The 16,163-nt window shown below is 42.8% G+C and overlaps 1 protein-coding gene across 4 annotated transcripts in view; it reads left to right on the top strand.

The window, feature by feature from the left end:
* SERGEF (secretion regulating guanine nucleotide exchange factor) overlaps positions 1 to 16,163 on the top strand; it is a 229,385-nt gene that overhangs the window by 4,881 nt on the left and 208,341 nt on the right. For all 4 annotated transcript variants that reach the window (XM_043901778.1, XM_043901769.1, XM_043901751.1 and 1 more), the window contains exons 3-6: positions 376 to 531; positions 2,224 to 2,318; positions 7,865 to 7,925; positions 12,860 to 12,973. In XM_043901778.1, the coding sequence (XP_043757713.1) occupies positions 376 to 531; positions 2,224 to 2,318; positions 7,865 to 7,925; positions 12,860 to 12,973 (426 nt within the window). The remainder of the gene's footprint in view (positions 1 to 375; positions 532 to 2,223; positions 2,319 to 7,864; positions 7,926 to 12,859; positions 12,974 to 16,163) is intronic.

A 16,163-nucleotide genomic window follows, 5' to 3' on the forward strand; every position in this document is an offset into this window, starting at 1 on the left:
GCCTCTACGAGTATTGTGCACCCTGGCACTATGCATAAAGGATAAGTTGGCCCCACACACGAGGCCCTTAAAAGAGTACGTGGCACATTTTACATTCCAAATAGATATTGGCTTTTACTGTTACAGTAGATGCTCAATTTGGTGATTGATTGGCCACTGCTGTAGAACTTGGCGTTTCCATTTAGATATTAGGTTGGAACTCCTTGGCCCTCTGCCATTAGGTCCAGAGCACATTAACATGCGTGGCTTATTAACTTGGGTGGGAAAAAAGTTAGTGGGTCCATGCCTCCAAATGATTTATGAAATCCTTTTGCTCACTTTGGCAATTGTAATTTCCCCTGCACATACTACCACCAAAACCTTTGTATTTTGCAGATGAAGGAAGTCTTTTTGTGTGTGGCCTGAACAAAGATGGGCAGCTGGGGCTGGGTCACACAGAGGAGGTCCTGTATTTTACCCCCTGCCGATCGCTCCTTGGCTGTGCCATCCAGCAGGTGGCCTGTGGCTGGGACTTTACTATTATACTTACAGGTGAGTGCACTTCTAGGTAAATCTGTATCACCGCCAAGGCTTTTGGTGAGAAGAACATGATGCTGAGGGCCCTGATTCAATGAAACCCACTTTGTATTTAAAAACACACACAAGGGACTTCCCTAGCAGTCCACTATCTAAGACTCCATGCTCCCAAAGCAGGGGGTCTGGGTTTAATCCCTGATCAGGGAACTAGATCCCATGTGCTGCAAGTAAGAGTTCACATGCCACAACTAAAGGTCCCACATGCCACAGCTAAGACCTGGTACAGCCAAATAAATATTGACACACACACACACAATTGTTCTTTCTAATTGTCAAGGCAAGTTGTGGTGTGCATTTTGCAAGGAGAGTTTTAACAGTAAAGAAGATTGGGCTGGAAAATCTGGAGGGTAATTATTAGAATCTAAATAGTTGCTAGTGGTAAAGAACCCACCTGCCAATGTGGAGACCCAAGAGACCTGAGTTCGATCCCTGGGTCGGGAAGATCCCCTGGAGGAAGAAATGGCAACCTACTCCAGTATTCTTGCCTGGAGAATTGCATGGGCAGAGGAGCCTTTCAGGCTACAGTCCATGGGGCCACAAAGAATCAGACACGACTGAGCAACTGAGCACACACGAACAATAGTTATCGTTTATGAAATACTTAGCGTGTGGGCCTGGGTCAGAGCTGTAGGGAGTCAGTAGATAACAGTGTTTCTTGCTCACATTTGGGACCACTTGTGAGACAGACACAGAATGGTCAGACAGGTGGGGAGCGAACGATCAGCTTTTTACTGATACAGGCTAAGTTGGAGGATGGGGTTGACTGTCACACCAAGAGGTTCTGCTGACACTCCTCTAATCCAAGCCTGCCCCCTAAATTTTAACAGGGGAGACCCTTACTGTGTGTCAGCCCAGGGTGTCTGAGAGGAAGGTGCCAAGCCATACATGTCCTGTTTCTTCTCCCAAATTCACCAAGTGGCTAGGCTAACCCTCCTTCCCCAGAAAGCAGTGCAAATGGAGAAAGGCAGGGAAAAGGCCTGAAGTATATTAAAATAGGGGCTTCCCTGGAAACTCAGCTGGTAAAGAATCCGCCTGCAGTGCAGGAGACCCCGGTCCGATTCCTGGGTCGGGAAGATCCTGGAGAAGCAATAGGCTACCCATTGCAGTATTCTTGGGCTTCCCTGGTGGCTCAGATGTAAAGAATCCACCTGCAATGCAGGAGACTTGGGTTTGATCCCTGGTTGGGAAGGTCCCCTGGAGGAGGGCATGGCAACCCACTCCAGTATTCTTGCCTGGAGAATCCTCACAGACAGAGGAGCCTGGTAGGTCACAGTCCACGGGGTTGCAAAGAGTCGGACACAACTGAGTGACTAAGCACAGCACATATTAAAGTAATGGAAATTCTGTTCCATGGAAATGTGAAAAGTGGGAGATGAGTATCCTGCATCTCAACACGAGGCACACGGCTAAGCTTTCTCCATGCTTAACCTGTTATTAATCAAGTGTGGAGTGGGCAGTCTGTGTGAAATGCTCAGCCCAGTGCCCAGTCTTTTTATTCCTAGGGAAACAGAGCAGAGACTATGGATTGAATGGGCTGAAGCACTGGTGCCTCTCATTCCTTTTGCTGTTCTCATCCTGCAGAATTTACCCATTGGACATAGATCTCTTACTTCTTAGATTTGCAATTCAAGTATTTGTATTTTGCAGAAAATGGTCAAGTCCTATCATGTGGATCCAACTCCTTTGGCCAACTGGGAGTTCCTCATGGGCCTCGAAGATGTGTGATCCCCCAGGCCATCGAGGTAAGGACGGCACTTGATATTGAGCTTGCCTCTGTCCTGTTAAAGGGTCTCCAGGTATCACAGTTATCCTTCCCCAGACTGAAAGGCTGGCTGGGTCCCTGAAAACTCATGGGGTAGTTAGAATGTATGTTGAAAAACTTAGATTCTCCTGAGGAAATTAGGTGGGAGGGATGGATGCTGTGAGTGAAAAGCCTCTGCTAGCTCTCATACACGTTATAATTTTTAGTGAAGTAAAAGAATGAAACTAATACATCTTATAATGACATTAATGACACCTTAAAATTCTAAAAGTTATAATAGTGGAAACTGTGTTAGAAACAGGTCCGATTGGAAGTGACTTCCCTAAGGACACTAAGCGAGGCAGATGGCATAGGTCAGTGCCGTCCAGTGGAAATGTAATGTGAGCCACATACGTAGCTTAAAATTTTCTAGGAGCACCATTTAAAAAATGTGCTTCAGGACTTCCCTGGTGGTCCAGTGGTTAAGACTCCATGCTTCCAATGCAGTGGGGTAGAGGGAGGGGCAGGTTCAATCCCTGGTTGGGGAATTAAGCTCTCACATGCTACGTGGTGCAGCCAAAAAGTAAAAATAATGTATGTTTCAGTGGTTTTTAGTATATTCAGAGATGTGCAGCCATCACCATCATCTACTTTTAGACTATTTTTATGATCACAAAAGAAACTGCATGCCCAATAGCAGTCAGCTCCCACTTTCACCTCTCAACAGCCCCTTGTTGTTGCTGCTCTTGTTCAATCGCTCAGTCCTGTCTGGCTCTTGGCGACCCCATGAACTGCAGTGCGCCAGCCTTCTCTCCCTCTTTCACTGTCTCCCTGAGTTTGCTCAAACTCATGTCCATTGAGACAGTGATGCCGTTCAACCATCTCATCCTCTGTGGCCCCCTTTTCCTCTTGCCCTCAATTTTTCCCAGCATCAAAATCTTTTCCAATGAGTTGGCTCTTCAGATCAGGTGGCCAAAGTCTTGGAACTTCAGCGTCAGTGCTTCCAGCAAATATTCAGGGTTGATTTCCTTTAGGATTGACTGGTTTGATCTCCTTGCTGCCCAAGGGACTCTCAGGAGTCTTTGCCAGCATCACAGTTTGAAAGCAGCAATTCTTATGGGCATTTCATATAAATGGAATTATATAATATGTAACCTTTTGTGTCTGGATTCTTTCATTGCATATGACTTTTTTTAAGTTTCATCCATGTCATGGTATGACATGGTAAAATTAATTTTAACAACTTTTAAACTAGTCTCGTGTATCCAAACTATGATTATTTCATTTTATGTATCATCAATATAAAACTTCACTAATGAGATATTTTATACTCTTTAACTTATATGAAGACTTTTTTTTTTTTTTAAATTTTTTTTTTTTATGAAGACTTTTTTTGTGGTATAGATTTTCTTTAGAGTATATCTCAGTACAGTATAGTCACCTTTTAAGTGTTTAACAGCCACATGTAGTTAGAGGCTACCGTACTGGATGGCACAAGTATTAGATAGGACTCCTGGTTTTAGTTCAGAGCTCTTTTCACTGCATTGTACTTAAAATGTACACATTTTTCTGAAGATATGGAAGCAAATTTTTAGAGAAATTATACTGGAATCTAAAATGAGTTTCACCTAAGCTGCTCCATTCATACCTAATTTTCCTAAACTGTGACTAAGAATGGGATCTGTTTTCATTGGATAGCGCTTGGGTCTGTGCCTATCACCTGAATTCTAATTGGCTGGTATTGGGGGAATATTATTTGGGGTCATGGTTTCCATGGTGTTTTAGTCCCTTTGGGCTATTCTAACAAAAATATCATACAGTGGGTGGCTTAAACAGCAAACATTTATTTTTCACAGCTCTGGAGGCTGAGAAGTCCAAAATCAAGGCACCAGCAGATTTGGTATTTGGTGAGGGCTCACTTTCTGGTCCACAGACAACCGTGTTTTTGCTGTGTCCTTAAGCATGAGAAGGGGAAAAGCACCTTTTATAAGGGGATTAATCTCATTCATAAGGGCTCTGCTCTCATGACCTTATGACCTTTCAAAGGCCTCACCTCCAAATACTATCATGCTGGGGACTAGGTCTCAACATATGACTTTTCAACAAACACATACATACACTCAGTCCATATAGCATATGGTATACATGGAATTCTAGACTGTGTAGTCCCTCTTGTAAGTGTATAGCTTCTATTAATAGTTGCAAATAGATGAGTTTTTAAAAACTTATGTATAAGTTATAATTAATTTAGCTTGAGTCACATGATGAAAGAAGACAGAGGAACAAAGGTTAAAATATGTTGGATGACAAAATAAGAAGGTAAAAACATTTTGACATGCGTACCTTATAGAACAATGGGAGAAATGTGCTAAAGTGAAGTGTAAGAGAAATTCATTCATTTATTTAATAGCAACTATTGTGTGAAGGCAGAGTCGGACACGACTGAGCGACTGAACTGAACTGAACTGATTGTGTGAAGGTGCTGTATTTAGGCAGGAGAGACAAAGCTGAGTAAGACCAAATCCTAACATTCGAGGACCTTGTAGTTTAGTAGTACATGTTGATATAGAAACACCTAGATGCATTACTGTGTTAGAACTATGCTAGATGCTTGTGGAGCCCCCAAAGGGAGTGTTGAACTCTTTCTAGGGGAAGGTAGGGTGAGAATAGACCTATGCTGAATCTTGAAATTTGAGTAGAAATTGACCTGGCTTGGGATAGGAGGATGTGCAGAGTAGGTAGAAAAGAAGCACATTGCAAACAGAAGGATAAAACAGTCATAAAACAGGAGGTTTAGAGATGCTGCAAGCAACTTAGTATGATTGTAATATAAGGAAGTGATAGAAGTGCCAGTGGGGAGTGGGCTGGTAGTATCTGACAAATGGTAAGAACAGTGAGTTAGAGAGCGGCCATATGGGGAAGTGTGGGGGCGTGTAGTGAAGGAAGATTCCTCAGGAAACTCTTGCTAATAATCTGCATGAGAGATGATCCTGCCCCAAACTAAAGCAGCAGCAGTGGGGTGGAGAGGAAGGATTGGAGATAAGTTGTTTTGAAGAGGTTGAATCCACATGTAAAGCCCTTTATTTACCTTTGAAAAGAAAAGAAAAAAGTAAGGGTAGTGTTTTGAAATTGTGTGAAGAGTAAGATTTGATCTTCCCCGAAGCTAATGTGATTGTGGGCTGGATTAATAGAATTATAGTCTACAGAAGAAGGGAGGCCAGAGCTCTGTCCTTCTTTGTGCTGGTCACACTGCATCAACGATGTTGTGTCCTGGTGTGGGTTTAGTTCTTCAGCTCTGGGCACTGAGGTGAATAAGACTCAGACCCTGCCTTTGAGGACTCTAAAGTTTAGAAAGACACTGTTATTGTTCAGTCACCAAGTCGTGTCTGACTCTTTGTGACTCTGTGGACTGCAGCATGCCAGGCCTTCTTTAGAAAGACACTGTGGACCTAAATAAGCAAATATGGTAAAGCCCCATAGGGGCCGTGATTGTGCATATACAGTCCCTTAAAAGAGAGAGACTGAGTAACCAGAGTGTAGAGGAGAAAAAACAAGAGAGGGAGGGAATTTGAAACTCGATGATGGCTGATGGCATGGGGGATGTTTGGCCTAAAGAAGAGATATGTATCTGTTATGTATAGCTGTGTAATAAACGTCCCCTGAAATTTAGCAGCTTACAACAGCAAACATTTATTGTCTTACAGTTTGGAGGGTCAGGAATCTGGGAATAGCTTAGCTGGTCTCATGAGGCTGCAGTCGAGATGTCAGTCAGGCTGCTGGAGGTCTGCTGGAGGCTTGACTGGGCTGGTGGTTCCTTCTCCCGCTTTCTCATGGGCAGGGGACTAGTTCCTTGCCATATGGGCCTTTCTGTAGGACTGTTCAGATGTGATATGGCTTTCCCCCCAAAAGTGATGAAACAGTAGCTAGTAGCTGACTTTATTTTTCTGGGCTCCAAAATCACTGCAGATGGTGATTGCAGCCATGAAATTAAAAGATGCTTACTCCTTGGAAGGAAAGTTAGATCAACCCAGACAGCATATTAAAAAGCAGAGACATCATTTTGTCAACAAAGGTCTGTCTAGTCAAGGCTATGGTTTTTCCAGTGGTCATGTATGGATGTGAGAGTTGGACTATAAACAAGGTTGAGCGCCGAAGAATTGACGCTTTTGAACTGTGGTGTTGGAGAAGACTCTTGAGAGTCCCTTGGACTGCAAGGAGATCCAACCAGTCCATCCTAAAGGAAATCAGTCCTGGGTGTTCATTGGAAGGACTGATGCTGAAGCTAAAACTCCAGTACTCTGGCCACCTGATGCAAAGAGCTGACTCATTTGAAAAGACCCCGAGGCTGGGAAAGATTGAGGGCAGGAGGAGAAGGGGACGACGGAAGATGAGATGGTTGGATGGCATCACCGACTCAATGGACTTGGGTTTGGGTGGACTCCGGGAGTTGGTGATGGACAGGGAGGCCTGGCGTGCTGCAGTTCATGGTGTCACAGAGTCGGACACAACTGAGTGACTGAACTGAACTGAAAAATGATGAGAGAGAAAGAGAACTTCACTGCTTTTGGTCAAGCAAGAGGCTTCAGTGCCTTTTATTGTCTAGTCTCTGAGTCACTCAACACTTCCTTATCCCATTCACTAGAAGCAAGTCACTAAGACCAGCCTACAGTGAAAGTGAGGGAAATTAAGCTGCATATCCTGAAGGGAGGAGTCTTAAAGAATTTGAGGACCTCTTTTTAAATTTTATTTTTATTTTTTTGGAGTATAATGGCTTTGCAGTGTTTTGTTAGTTTTCCGCTGTACAACAAAATGAATCAGCTCTATGTATACATATATCCCCTCCGTCTTGAGCCTCCCACACCCACCCCCGGAGGACCTATTTTTAAAGCCACTGCAAGATGTCTTAGAGAAGACATGACAGCTGACTTCAAATGTTTGGAAAGCCCTGTCAGAAGCAATAGCCAGTTAGCTTTGGTTCCACCTAGGGAGACAGATGGAAACGTGCAAACGTGGGCAGGCATCTGGGGAGGTGGTGAGCCCGTGTTTCTGGAAGAAGGTATTTGGGCAGGGGTTAGATGACCCTTGGTGGGGTGTTGTCGAAGGGTTTCTAGCATTGAGTGCGGATTGGACTAGATCAGAGATCAGCAAACTAGACGCCTTGGTAAATAAAGATTTATTGGAACACAACCACACCTATTCATATATTTATGAATGTTTTTATGTTACAATGGCAAAGTATAGTGGTGTAACAGAGTCTAAAATATTCACTATCTGTCCCTTTATGGAAAACTTTTGCCAACTCCTGGACCGGATGACCTTGCAGGTGCCTCCTAGCCCTGAGTGGCATTGTGATATGGTATTTGAAAAATACTTTGCCTTTTAGGGATACATATAGAGGCATTTGTGAATGGAAATGTTGAGGATTTGGAGCGCCACACTAATCAGATGCATAATGAGGACCATGCCACATTGTATTTGTGCATAAATTACATAACACTTTGTAGATGGATAGTTCTGAGATCACCATCCTTTTCTTTGTTTTGACAGCTCCTGAGAGAGAAGGTTGTTAGTATTGCTGCTGGACTGAGGCATGCTTTAGCTTCAACAGGTGATCATTTTGCTATTATTTTCTTAATGGGCATGTAATAAGGAGACATGGAGCTGTGAAAGAAATAAACTTTAAGAAGTAATTCAGAATGTCTGCTGTGCTCCAGTCTGATTAAAAGGAGGGGATGTAAGGCAGAAGTCATGCAGGAAAGCCTTCAACAGCTAGGGAGGAAGGAAATGAGGTGGTCTAGCTTTTCATTGTGTTCTAGGCTTGGTGCTAGGTTCTCTTGGTTTAATTGTTTGGTGTCGTTCAGTCGCTAAGTTGCATCTGACTTTTTTGAGACCCCGTGGACTGAAACCCTGCCAGGCTCCTCTGTCCATGGGATTGCCCAGGCAAGAATTCTGGAGTGGGAGCCATTTCCTTCTCCAGGGGATCTTCCCGACCCAGGGATGGAACCCATATCTCTTGCGTCTCCTGCATTGGCAGGCAGATTCTTTACTGCTAAGCCACCAAGGACGCTCCCGTCGTTTAATTAGTAGCTCATTAATCTTCATAGCCGTGCAGTAATGTGAGTTAAGTTTTTTTTAAATTGAGGTATAGTTGATTTATAATATTATATAAGTGTTGGGTATACAACATAGTGATGCCCAGTTTTCAAAGATTACATTCCATTTATGATCGTTAGAAAATATTGACCATGTTCCTTGTACAATATATCCTGATTGCTTATTTATTTTATACATAATTGTTGTATGTCTTACATATGAAGAAACTGAGGTCCAGAGAGTTAAAGAGCTTGTCTGAGGTTATACAGGGAGTTGGGAAATAAAAGGTGAGCTGGGATCAGAGTCTAGGCTGGATTCCAAGACCCGCATTCTTTGCCATGAACTGCATTGCTTTTCTAGTGGATTTTAATGTTTATTAATTTAAAAGCTTCAAGTGAGCTTGTCTTCTGTGCTGTGAGAGGGTGATGGGTGTAGGGCTGACAGAGTGTGTGAGGTTAGAGGTGGAAAGTGGAGGAGGCATGACCCTTTTTTCTCTCTCTTACTAATTTTTCTGCTTTCTGCTCCCACTCCTCTGGGCTGAAGGACAGTCTGAACCGGCTCTGGCAGCCGAGGCCCAAGTGTTGGTGAGTCCAATCTTGGAACCGGGAGAGGAGTAGAGGTGATTAAGAGTCTAGTGCTACATGGTTGTGACCTGGGACTTAGGGTCGATTATAGTTTTTTGAAAAATTAAGGTTTTTATTTTGATAGACTTACAGGTTCACATGCCATTGTAAGAAGTGAAATAGATCACACGCACTCTTTGCCCAGTTTCTCCCAGTGATAACATCTTGTGAAGCTATAGTGTAATAGCTCAACTGGGGTGTCTTGACGCAGTCAAGATACAGAACAGTACCTTCACAAGGATCCCCCTTATTGCTCTTTTATAGCTGCACCCACTTTCTACCTACCCTCACCCCCTTCTTAGCTCTTCTGTTCTCCCATAATAATGTCATTGTAAGAATGTTATAAAATGGTATCATACAGTATGTAGCCATTTGGGGTTGGCTTTTTTGCTCAGCTTATGACTCCATGGAGATTCATCCAAGCTGGGAGTATCAATAATTTGTTCCTTGTTATTGCTAAGTAGTATTCCATGAAAAAGTGAAAGTGAAGTCGTTCAGTCGTGTCTGACTCTTTGCGACCCCATGGACTGTACTGTACCTGCCAGGCTCCTCCATCCATGGGATTTTCCAGGCAAGATTACTGGAGTGGGTTGCCATTTCCTTCTCCAGGGGATCTTCCCAACCCAGAGATCCAACCCGGGTCTCCTGCATTGCAGGCAGACTCTACCATCTGAGCCACAAGGGGGCTTCAGTATTCCACAGTATAGCTGTATTAGTTATACTCTGTTAGTTAAACTCTATTAGCTTGCTAGGGTGGCCATAACATAATATCACAGAGTGGGTGGCTTAAGCAACAGGAATTTATTAATATTTTCTCACAGTTAAGGAGGCTAGAAGTTCAAGATCAAGATGAGGGTTGGTTTCTAGTGACATTTCTCTTCCTGGCTTGAGGATGCTACCTTCTTGTTCTCTCCTCACGTGGTTTTTCCTCTATACATGCATGTGGAGAGAGACAGAGATCTCTGGTGAATCTTTCTTGTTTTAAAAGGACACCAATTCTTTCAGAAGCCTCGCTCTTATGACCCATTTAACTTTCATCACGTCCTGTAGGCCCTATCTCCAAATACAGTTACATGGACATTTAGGACTTCAATATATGATTTTTACGGGGGATACAATTCAGTCTATAACAACCACAGTTTGTTTAACCAGTCACCCACTGAAGCACATTTGGCTGTTTCCGGTTTTTAGCTATTAAGAACAAAGCTATAAACATTTGTGGACAAGTTTTTATGTGAACATAAATTTTCATTTCTCTGGGATAAATGCCCAGGAGTGTGATGACTGAGTTGTATGGTAGTGATTATACTTTTATAAGCAGGTTCCTTTAGAAATTAGCAGGGCCAGCCAGAGAATTGCCTGTCATTGGTTTCCTTGCCCCTTGTCTACCAAGATTCTGTGACCGCTAGTCTCATGAGTACATTTTTGTCAAGTTACAAAGAAACACAGTTATGTGTTTAAGTCCTCTTCTTCCCCCACTTTTTTCAGTAAATATTTCTACCTGCATCTCAAAAAGATAAGGACTTTTTCTGAAAACATTACCAAAAAAAAAAAAAATACCACCATCATATCTGCAAAAAATTATCAGTAATTCTGTAATTTCATTAAGCATCCAGTCAGTGTTTAAATTTCCCTGATTGTTTCAAAAGTACTTTTTATGGTTTTGTTTGAATCAGGATCCAAATTAGATCTATCATTGCGGTTAGTTAATATGTATCTCATGTCTATCTCTTTCTCTTTTAAAATTTATTTATTCCTTTTTGAAAATTTGGTTGTGCCAGGTCTCAGCTGTGGCATGCAGGATCTTCAATGAGGATCTTTAGTTGTAGCATGTGGGATCTAGTTCCCTGACCGGGGATCAAACCTGGGCCCCCTGCATTGGGAGCATGGTGTCTTAGCCATTGAACTACCAGGGAAGTCCCTATTCCTTTTAGTTTTTTATTGTGATAAAATACACATAATATAGTTTTATCATCTTAATCATTTTTAAGTGTACAATTGAGTGGGGTTAAGTACATTCACATTATTGTGCATTATTACCACAGTCCATTCCAGAAATTTTTTTCATCTTGTAAAACTGAAACCCTATATCCATTAAACAATAAATCCTCATTTCCCCTTCCCCCAGTCCCTGGCACCCACCATTCTTTCTATTTCCGTGATTTTGACCACTCACACAGGTACCTCATGTAAGTGGAATCATACAGTCTATTTTGTCTTTTTGTGGCTTATTTCACTCAATATAATATCCTCAAAGTCTGTCCATGTTATAGCAAATGTCAGGATTTCCTTCTTTTTTAAGACTTAATGGTATTCTCCTATATGTATATACCACATTTTGCTTATCCATTCATCTATTGATGGACAGTTGGGTTGTGTCTGTATTTTGGCTATTGTGAATAATATGGCCATGAACATGGGTGTACAGATATCACTTCTAGATCTTGCTTTCAATTCTTTTGGATATTTACCCAGAAGTATTATTGCTGGATCATACAGGAATTCTATTTTTAGTTTTGGGGGGAATTGCCATACTGTTTTCCACAGCGGCTGTACCAATTTACATGACCACCAGTAGTGCAGAAGGTTCCCAAATTTCTTCACATCCTTGTCAACCCTTGTTGTAGTAGCAATCCCAGTGCCATCCCAATGAGTGTAAAGTGACAATTTCAAGGTAGTTTTGATTTCATTTCCCTAATGATTAGTGATGTTGATCATCTTTTCATGTGTTTATGGCCATTTGTATATTTGGAGAAAAGTCTATTCAAGTCCTTTGCTCATTTTTGAATCAGGTTTTATTTTTGTTGTTGTTGAGTTTTAGGAGTTAACTGTATATTTTAAATATTAGTCCTTTATTGGACATCTCCAGTTTCTTTATGTACCTTTTCCTCTCTGTTTTTTCTCTCGCAATTTGTTGAAGAGTTGATAAGTTTTGTTTTGTTTCAACACTGTGTTTTGTTCACTTTGTGCTCAATCATCACAACTTACATTTCATACAGCAAGCTTGTCTGTTTTCAGCCTAGAGGACCATTGGGTATAGGACACTTCTGGAGGATCAGTATCTTAATGTTGCTGTTGTGTGATGGAGCCTAGTTACACACATCTGACTGTAGGCCAAATATGTGATATTTCATCTACACATTTGTATGAGTTTCAGAACTTTGGTATATGAATTAGATCCAGTGAATATGGAAACAAAAGACCATTCCACATGTGGAAATGGTGGCTGTTAAGAAACTTGCAGTCATAAATATGTATTTACTTGGCAATTAGGAATCTCAGAATTCATCTTGGTGTAGTAGAAAAGGCACTATGTTAGGGGCAGAGAGTTGAGTCCTGGTGTTTTCTCTGCTCCCTGCTCCCTGTATGACCTTGGACAAATCGCATGCCCTCTTCAGGCTTCAGTTTCTCATCCAGTAAATGGGAGGCATGGACGTGGCAGGCTTCAAGGTTGCTTCCTTCTTGGTCTGGAGTCTGGGTTGTCTTTTCAAGTTTCATGAAAAAGATATCATTCCAGTAACTTGACTCTGGAGGAGTCAAATTTGACTCCAGGGGAGTCAAAGGAGAACTTTCTGGAGGGAGTTTTACTATGTTGGGATTTCCACCAATGGTCTTAGGTGGCCCTGAAGATTGAATTTGTGATTGGCTTGGTGGTAATCCCTAGGACTAGCCATAGGCTGGCTTGAGGCAGTAAGCTTATTCATAAGCTTTTTCATTCATGCTAACTAAGCATGAATGGGGAATCTCTTATGGCCTGAGGTTGAAAGCGCCGTCTAGTCTTAATCCAAGTAAACATCTCTTTTTTCTCTCCTACTCCCCTGGTAAGCTCGTGGCACTGTGTTCCAATGGGGAACTGGTTTGGCATCATCTGGACGGCGACTGTGTCCTGGGCAGACTCTCCCACTGTTTCTGACAGCAAAGGAACCCAGCACAGTGACAGGTAAGGCCCTTATTTCTTCTGAGTCCTGTATTCATTCTTTGTCTGGAAATGGAGATACCGGCATGCAGAAAATGGGTAAATGGCGTTTTTCTTTTGCTGTTTCTTGGTCTCTCTGTCTTAACTCTCTGTTGGTAGGTCCCTTGATTTTTTGGGATTTTTGTGGGCCCAGTAAAAGTACCCCTCTTTGGTGCCAGAGTTCAGAACCCATTGAGAGACAGATGCAAGTCAGGTAGGTAGAAATCAAAATGGTAGTTCTAAAAATGTTAAAAGTTAGGTTGGAAGACATGAGTTAGGTGTTTGGAAATAACGGGTAGCAGTAGTGAGCCTCCAGGTTCTGAATCCCAGCTTGGATTTACCCCCCAGGCACTGGAGCAGCTGCAGGCAGTCCTGCTAAATTCATGGTGCCTCTGAGCGCCTGGAGGAGGCGCCCCCTGCAGGCAGGCACATCCCAGAGAGAGAAGCCTGGAAGACCCTGCTTGCCTGCCCAGCCACTCCCTAGGGGAAAGCAGGAGCGAGTGAGGATGTAGAGGGAGGGGCTGGAAGTGTTCCCTTAGGGAGGTCTCTCCATGAGCACATGAAGAGTAGGTAGGAAGGGTGCTGCCTACCGGTCTGCTGGTCAGTCTTTTGTTGGGAAGTTAGTCGCTACGACTTCCTGCCTCTCTCCCTCTCCACTCTCCTAGTGGGCCTTTCTCTCTCCATATGTAGCACCACGTCTCCACCTCCTCCTCCTCTTCCTCTCTGGCTCTCTGACTTTGTGATCCAGTTCACTGAGGGTTGGCCCTAGGAAAAAGCTGTCAGGAAACCTCTCCTCTCCTCTAGCTCAGAGCAAAGGAGGGATTTTTGAGGGTGGTAAGAAGCAGGGGGAAGGAGACTGAGGAGTGAGCCTCAGTGGGAGCGTGCTACAAGTTGTTGGGATGTTCCGATTCCCACTCTCTCTCTCTCTTTTTAAATAAAATATTTATTTGCTTATTTGACTGTACCTGGTCTTAGTTCTAGCATGTGGAATCTTTAGTTGTAGCATGTGGGATCTAGTTCCCTGACCAGGGATTGAACCCAGGCCCCCTGCATTGGAGTGTAGAGTCTTAGGCACTGGACCACCAGGGAAGTCCCTGATCTGATTGAGTCCTCAAGGCTTTCCCCTGCTGCGGAGGTAAGGTTAGCTCTCTGAAGCCCATGGGTTGAGTTGGGGAGAGTTCTCTCAGAGAAGGGGAAGGGGCCACGGGACACACGCCAGAGAGTCTGCTTCACATTGAAAGCATCTGTAATATACACTCATACTTCCCAAACATTTTTCCTGCCTCACAACGGTATTCACTGCTCCCTGGGCATACACTGTGTTCTCATCCCTATGTGCTTGTGGGCAGACTATTACCTCTGCACAGAAGGCCTTTTCCTTCCTGTTCTCCTTGGGAAAATCCAGATAATTTTTCAGGTCCTAGCTCAGCTGCAACTGAAAGACTCTTCCCACTTCTCGCCTCCGTTGGCATTTTCTTTCTCTGCAGGGACAGCACAGCGTGTTGTATTGTTATGAGTTGTTTACATGTTTTCCCAAATGCCAAAGATGATGAGCATTTTAAGGGTAGGGACTGTGTCTACTTTCTGTTTTTGTACAGATTTCTTATCTAAAAGGAATCAGTAATATTTTTATTTGATTTGACTTAACCTGGTTGGGGATCATCTCAGGGCACAGCTTAGATTCAGAGGTGATTTGGGGGAGTTTTCTGATGAGACATTAGCAGAGATATCAGCTTCCTGACCTCAAAGTTTTTCACTTTACCTCCCCCCCTTCTTTACATCATCACCATCAGTTCTGGAGCTGGAACCCTGGGCATCCTCTCCCAACCTGGCCACTAGGGGACAGGTGCCTCCTCTCTGATGAAAGTGGCAAAAACATCTGCTTTGTCCCTTTGTCATTCTATAGGATACTTGAAGGCATGAGGGATATTTTATTAAGACACTGGAGAAGCTCTATAAAGTCAGCAAAAACAAGACCAGAAGCTGACTGTGGCTCAGATCATGAACTCCTTACTGCAAAATTCAGACTTAAATTGAAGAAAGTAGGGAAAACCACTAGATGATTCAGGTATGACCTAAATCAAATCCCTTACAATTATATAGTGGAAGTGACAAATAGACTCAAGGGATTAGATGTGCTAGACAGAGTGCCTGAAGAACCAAGGACGGAGGTTCTTGACATTGTATAGGAGGCAGTGATCAAGATCATCCCAGAGGAAAAAAAAATGCAAAAAGGCAAAATGGTTGTCAGAGGAGGCCTTACAAATATCTGAGAAAAGAAGAGAAGCTAAAGGCAAAGGAGAAAAGGAAAGCTATACCCATCTGAATGCTGAATTCCAAAGAATAGCAAGGAGAGATAAGGAAGCCTTCCTCAGTGATCCATGCAAAGAAATAGAGGAAAACAATAGAATGGGAAAGACTAGTGATCTCTTCAGGAAAATTAGAGATACCAAAGGAACATTTTATGCAAAGATGGGCACAATAAAGGACAGAAATGGTATGGATCTAACAGAAGCAGAAGATATTAAGAGGTGGCAAAAATACACAGAAGAACTATATAAAAAAATCTTCAGGACCCAGATAACCATGATGGTGTGATCACTCACCTAGAGCCAGGCATCCTGGAATGCAAAGTCAAGTGGGCCTTAGGAAGCATCACTATGAACAAAGCTAGTGGAGGTGATGGAATTCCAGTTGAGCTCTTTCAAATCCTAAAAGATGATGCTGTGAAAGTGCTGCACTCAATATGCCAATAAATTTGGAAAACTCAGCAGTGGCCACAGGACTGAGAAAAGCTAGTTTTCATTTCAATCCCTAAGAAAGGCAATGCCAAAAAATGTTCAAGCTACTGCACAATTGTACTCATCTCACACGGTAGCAAAGTAATGCTCAAAATTCTCCAAGCCAGGCTTCAACAGTATATGAACTGTGAACTACCAGATGTTCAAGCTGGATTTAGAAAAGGTAGAGGAACCAGAGATCAAATTGCCAATATCCGCTGGATCATAGAAAAAGCAAGAGAGTTCCAGAAAAACATCTACTTCTGCTTTATTGACTATGCCAAAGCCTTTGACTGTGTGGATCACTACGAACTGTGGAAAATTCAAGAGATAGGAATACCAGACCACATTAGCTGCCTTCTGAGAAATCTGTATGCAGGTCAAGAAGCAACATT

This window comes from Cervus elaphus, chromosome 1 (genome assembly GCF_910594005.1).
Source record: "Cervus elaphus chromosome 1, mCerEla1.1, whole genome shotgun sequence".
Classification (NCBI taxonomy): domain Eukaryota; kingdom Metazoa; phylum Chordata; class Mammalia; order Artiodactyla; family Cervidae; genus Cervus; species Cervus elaphus.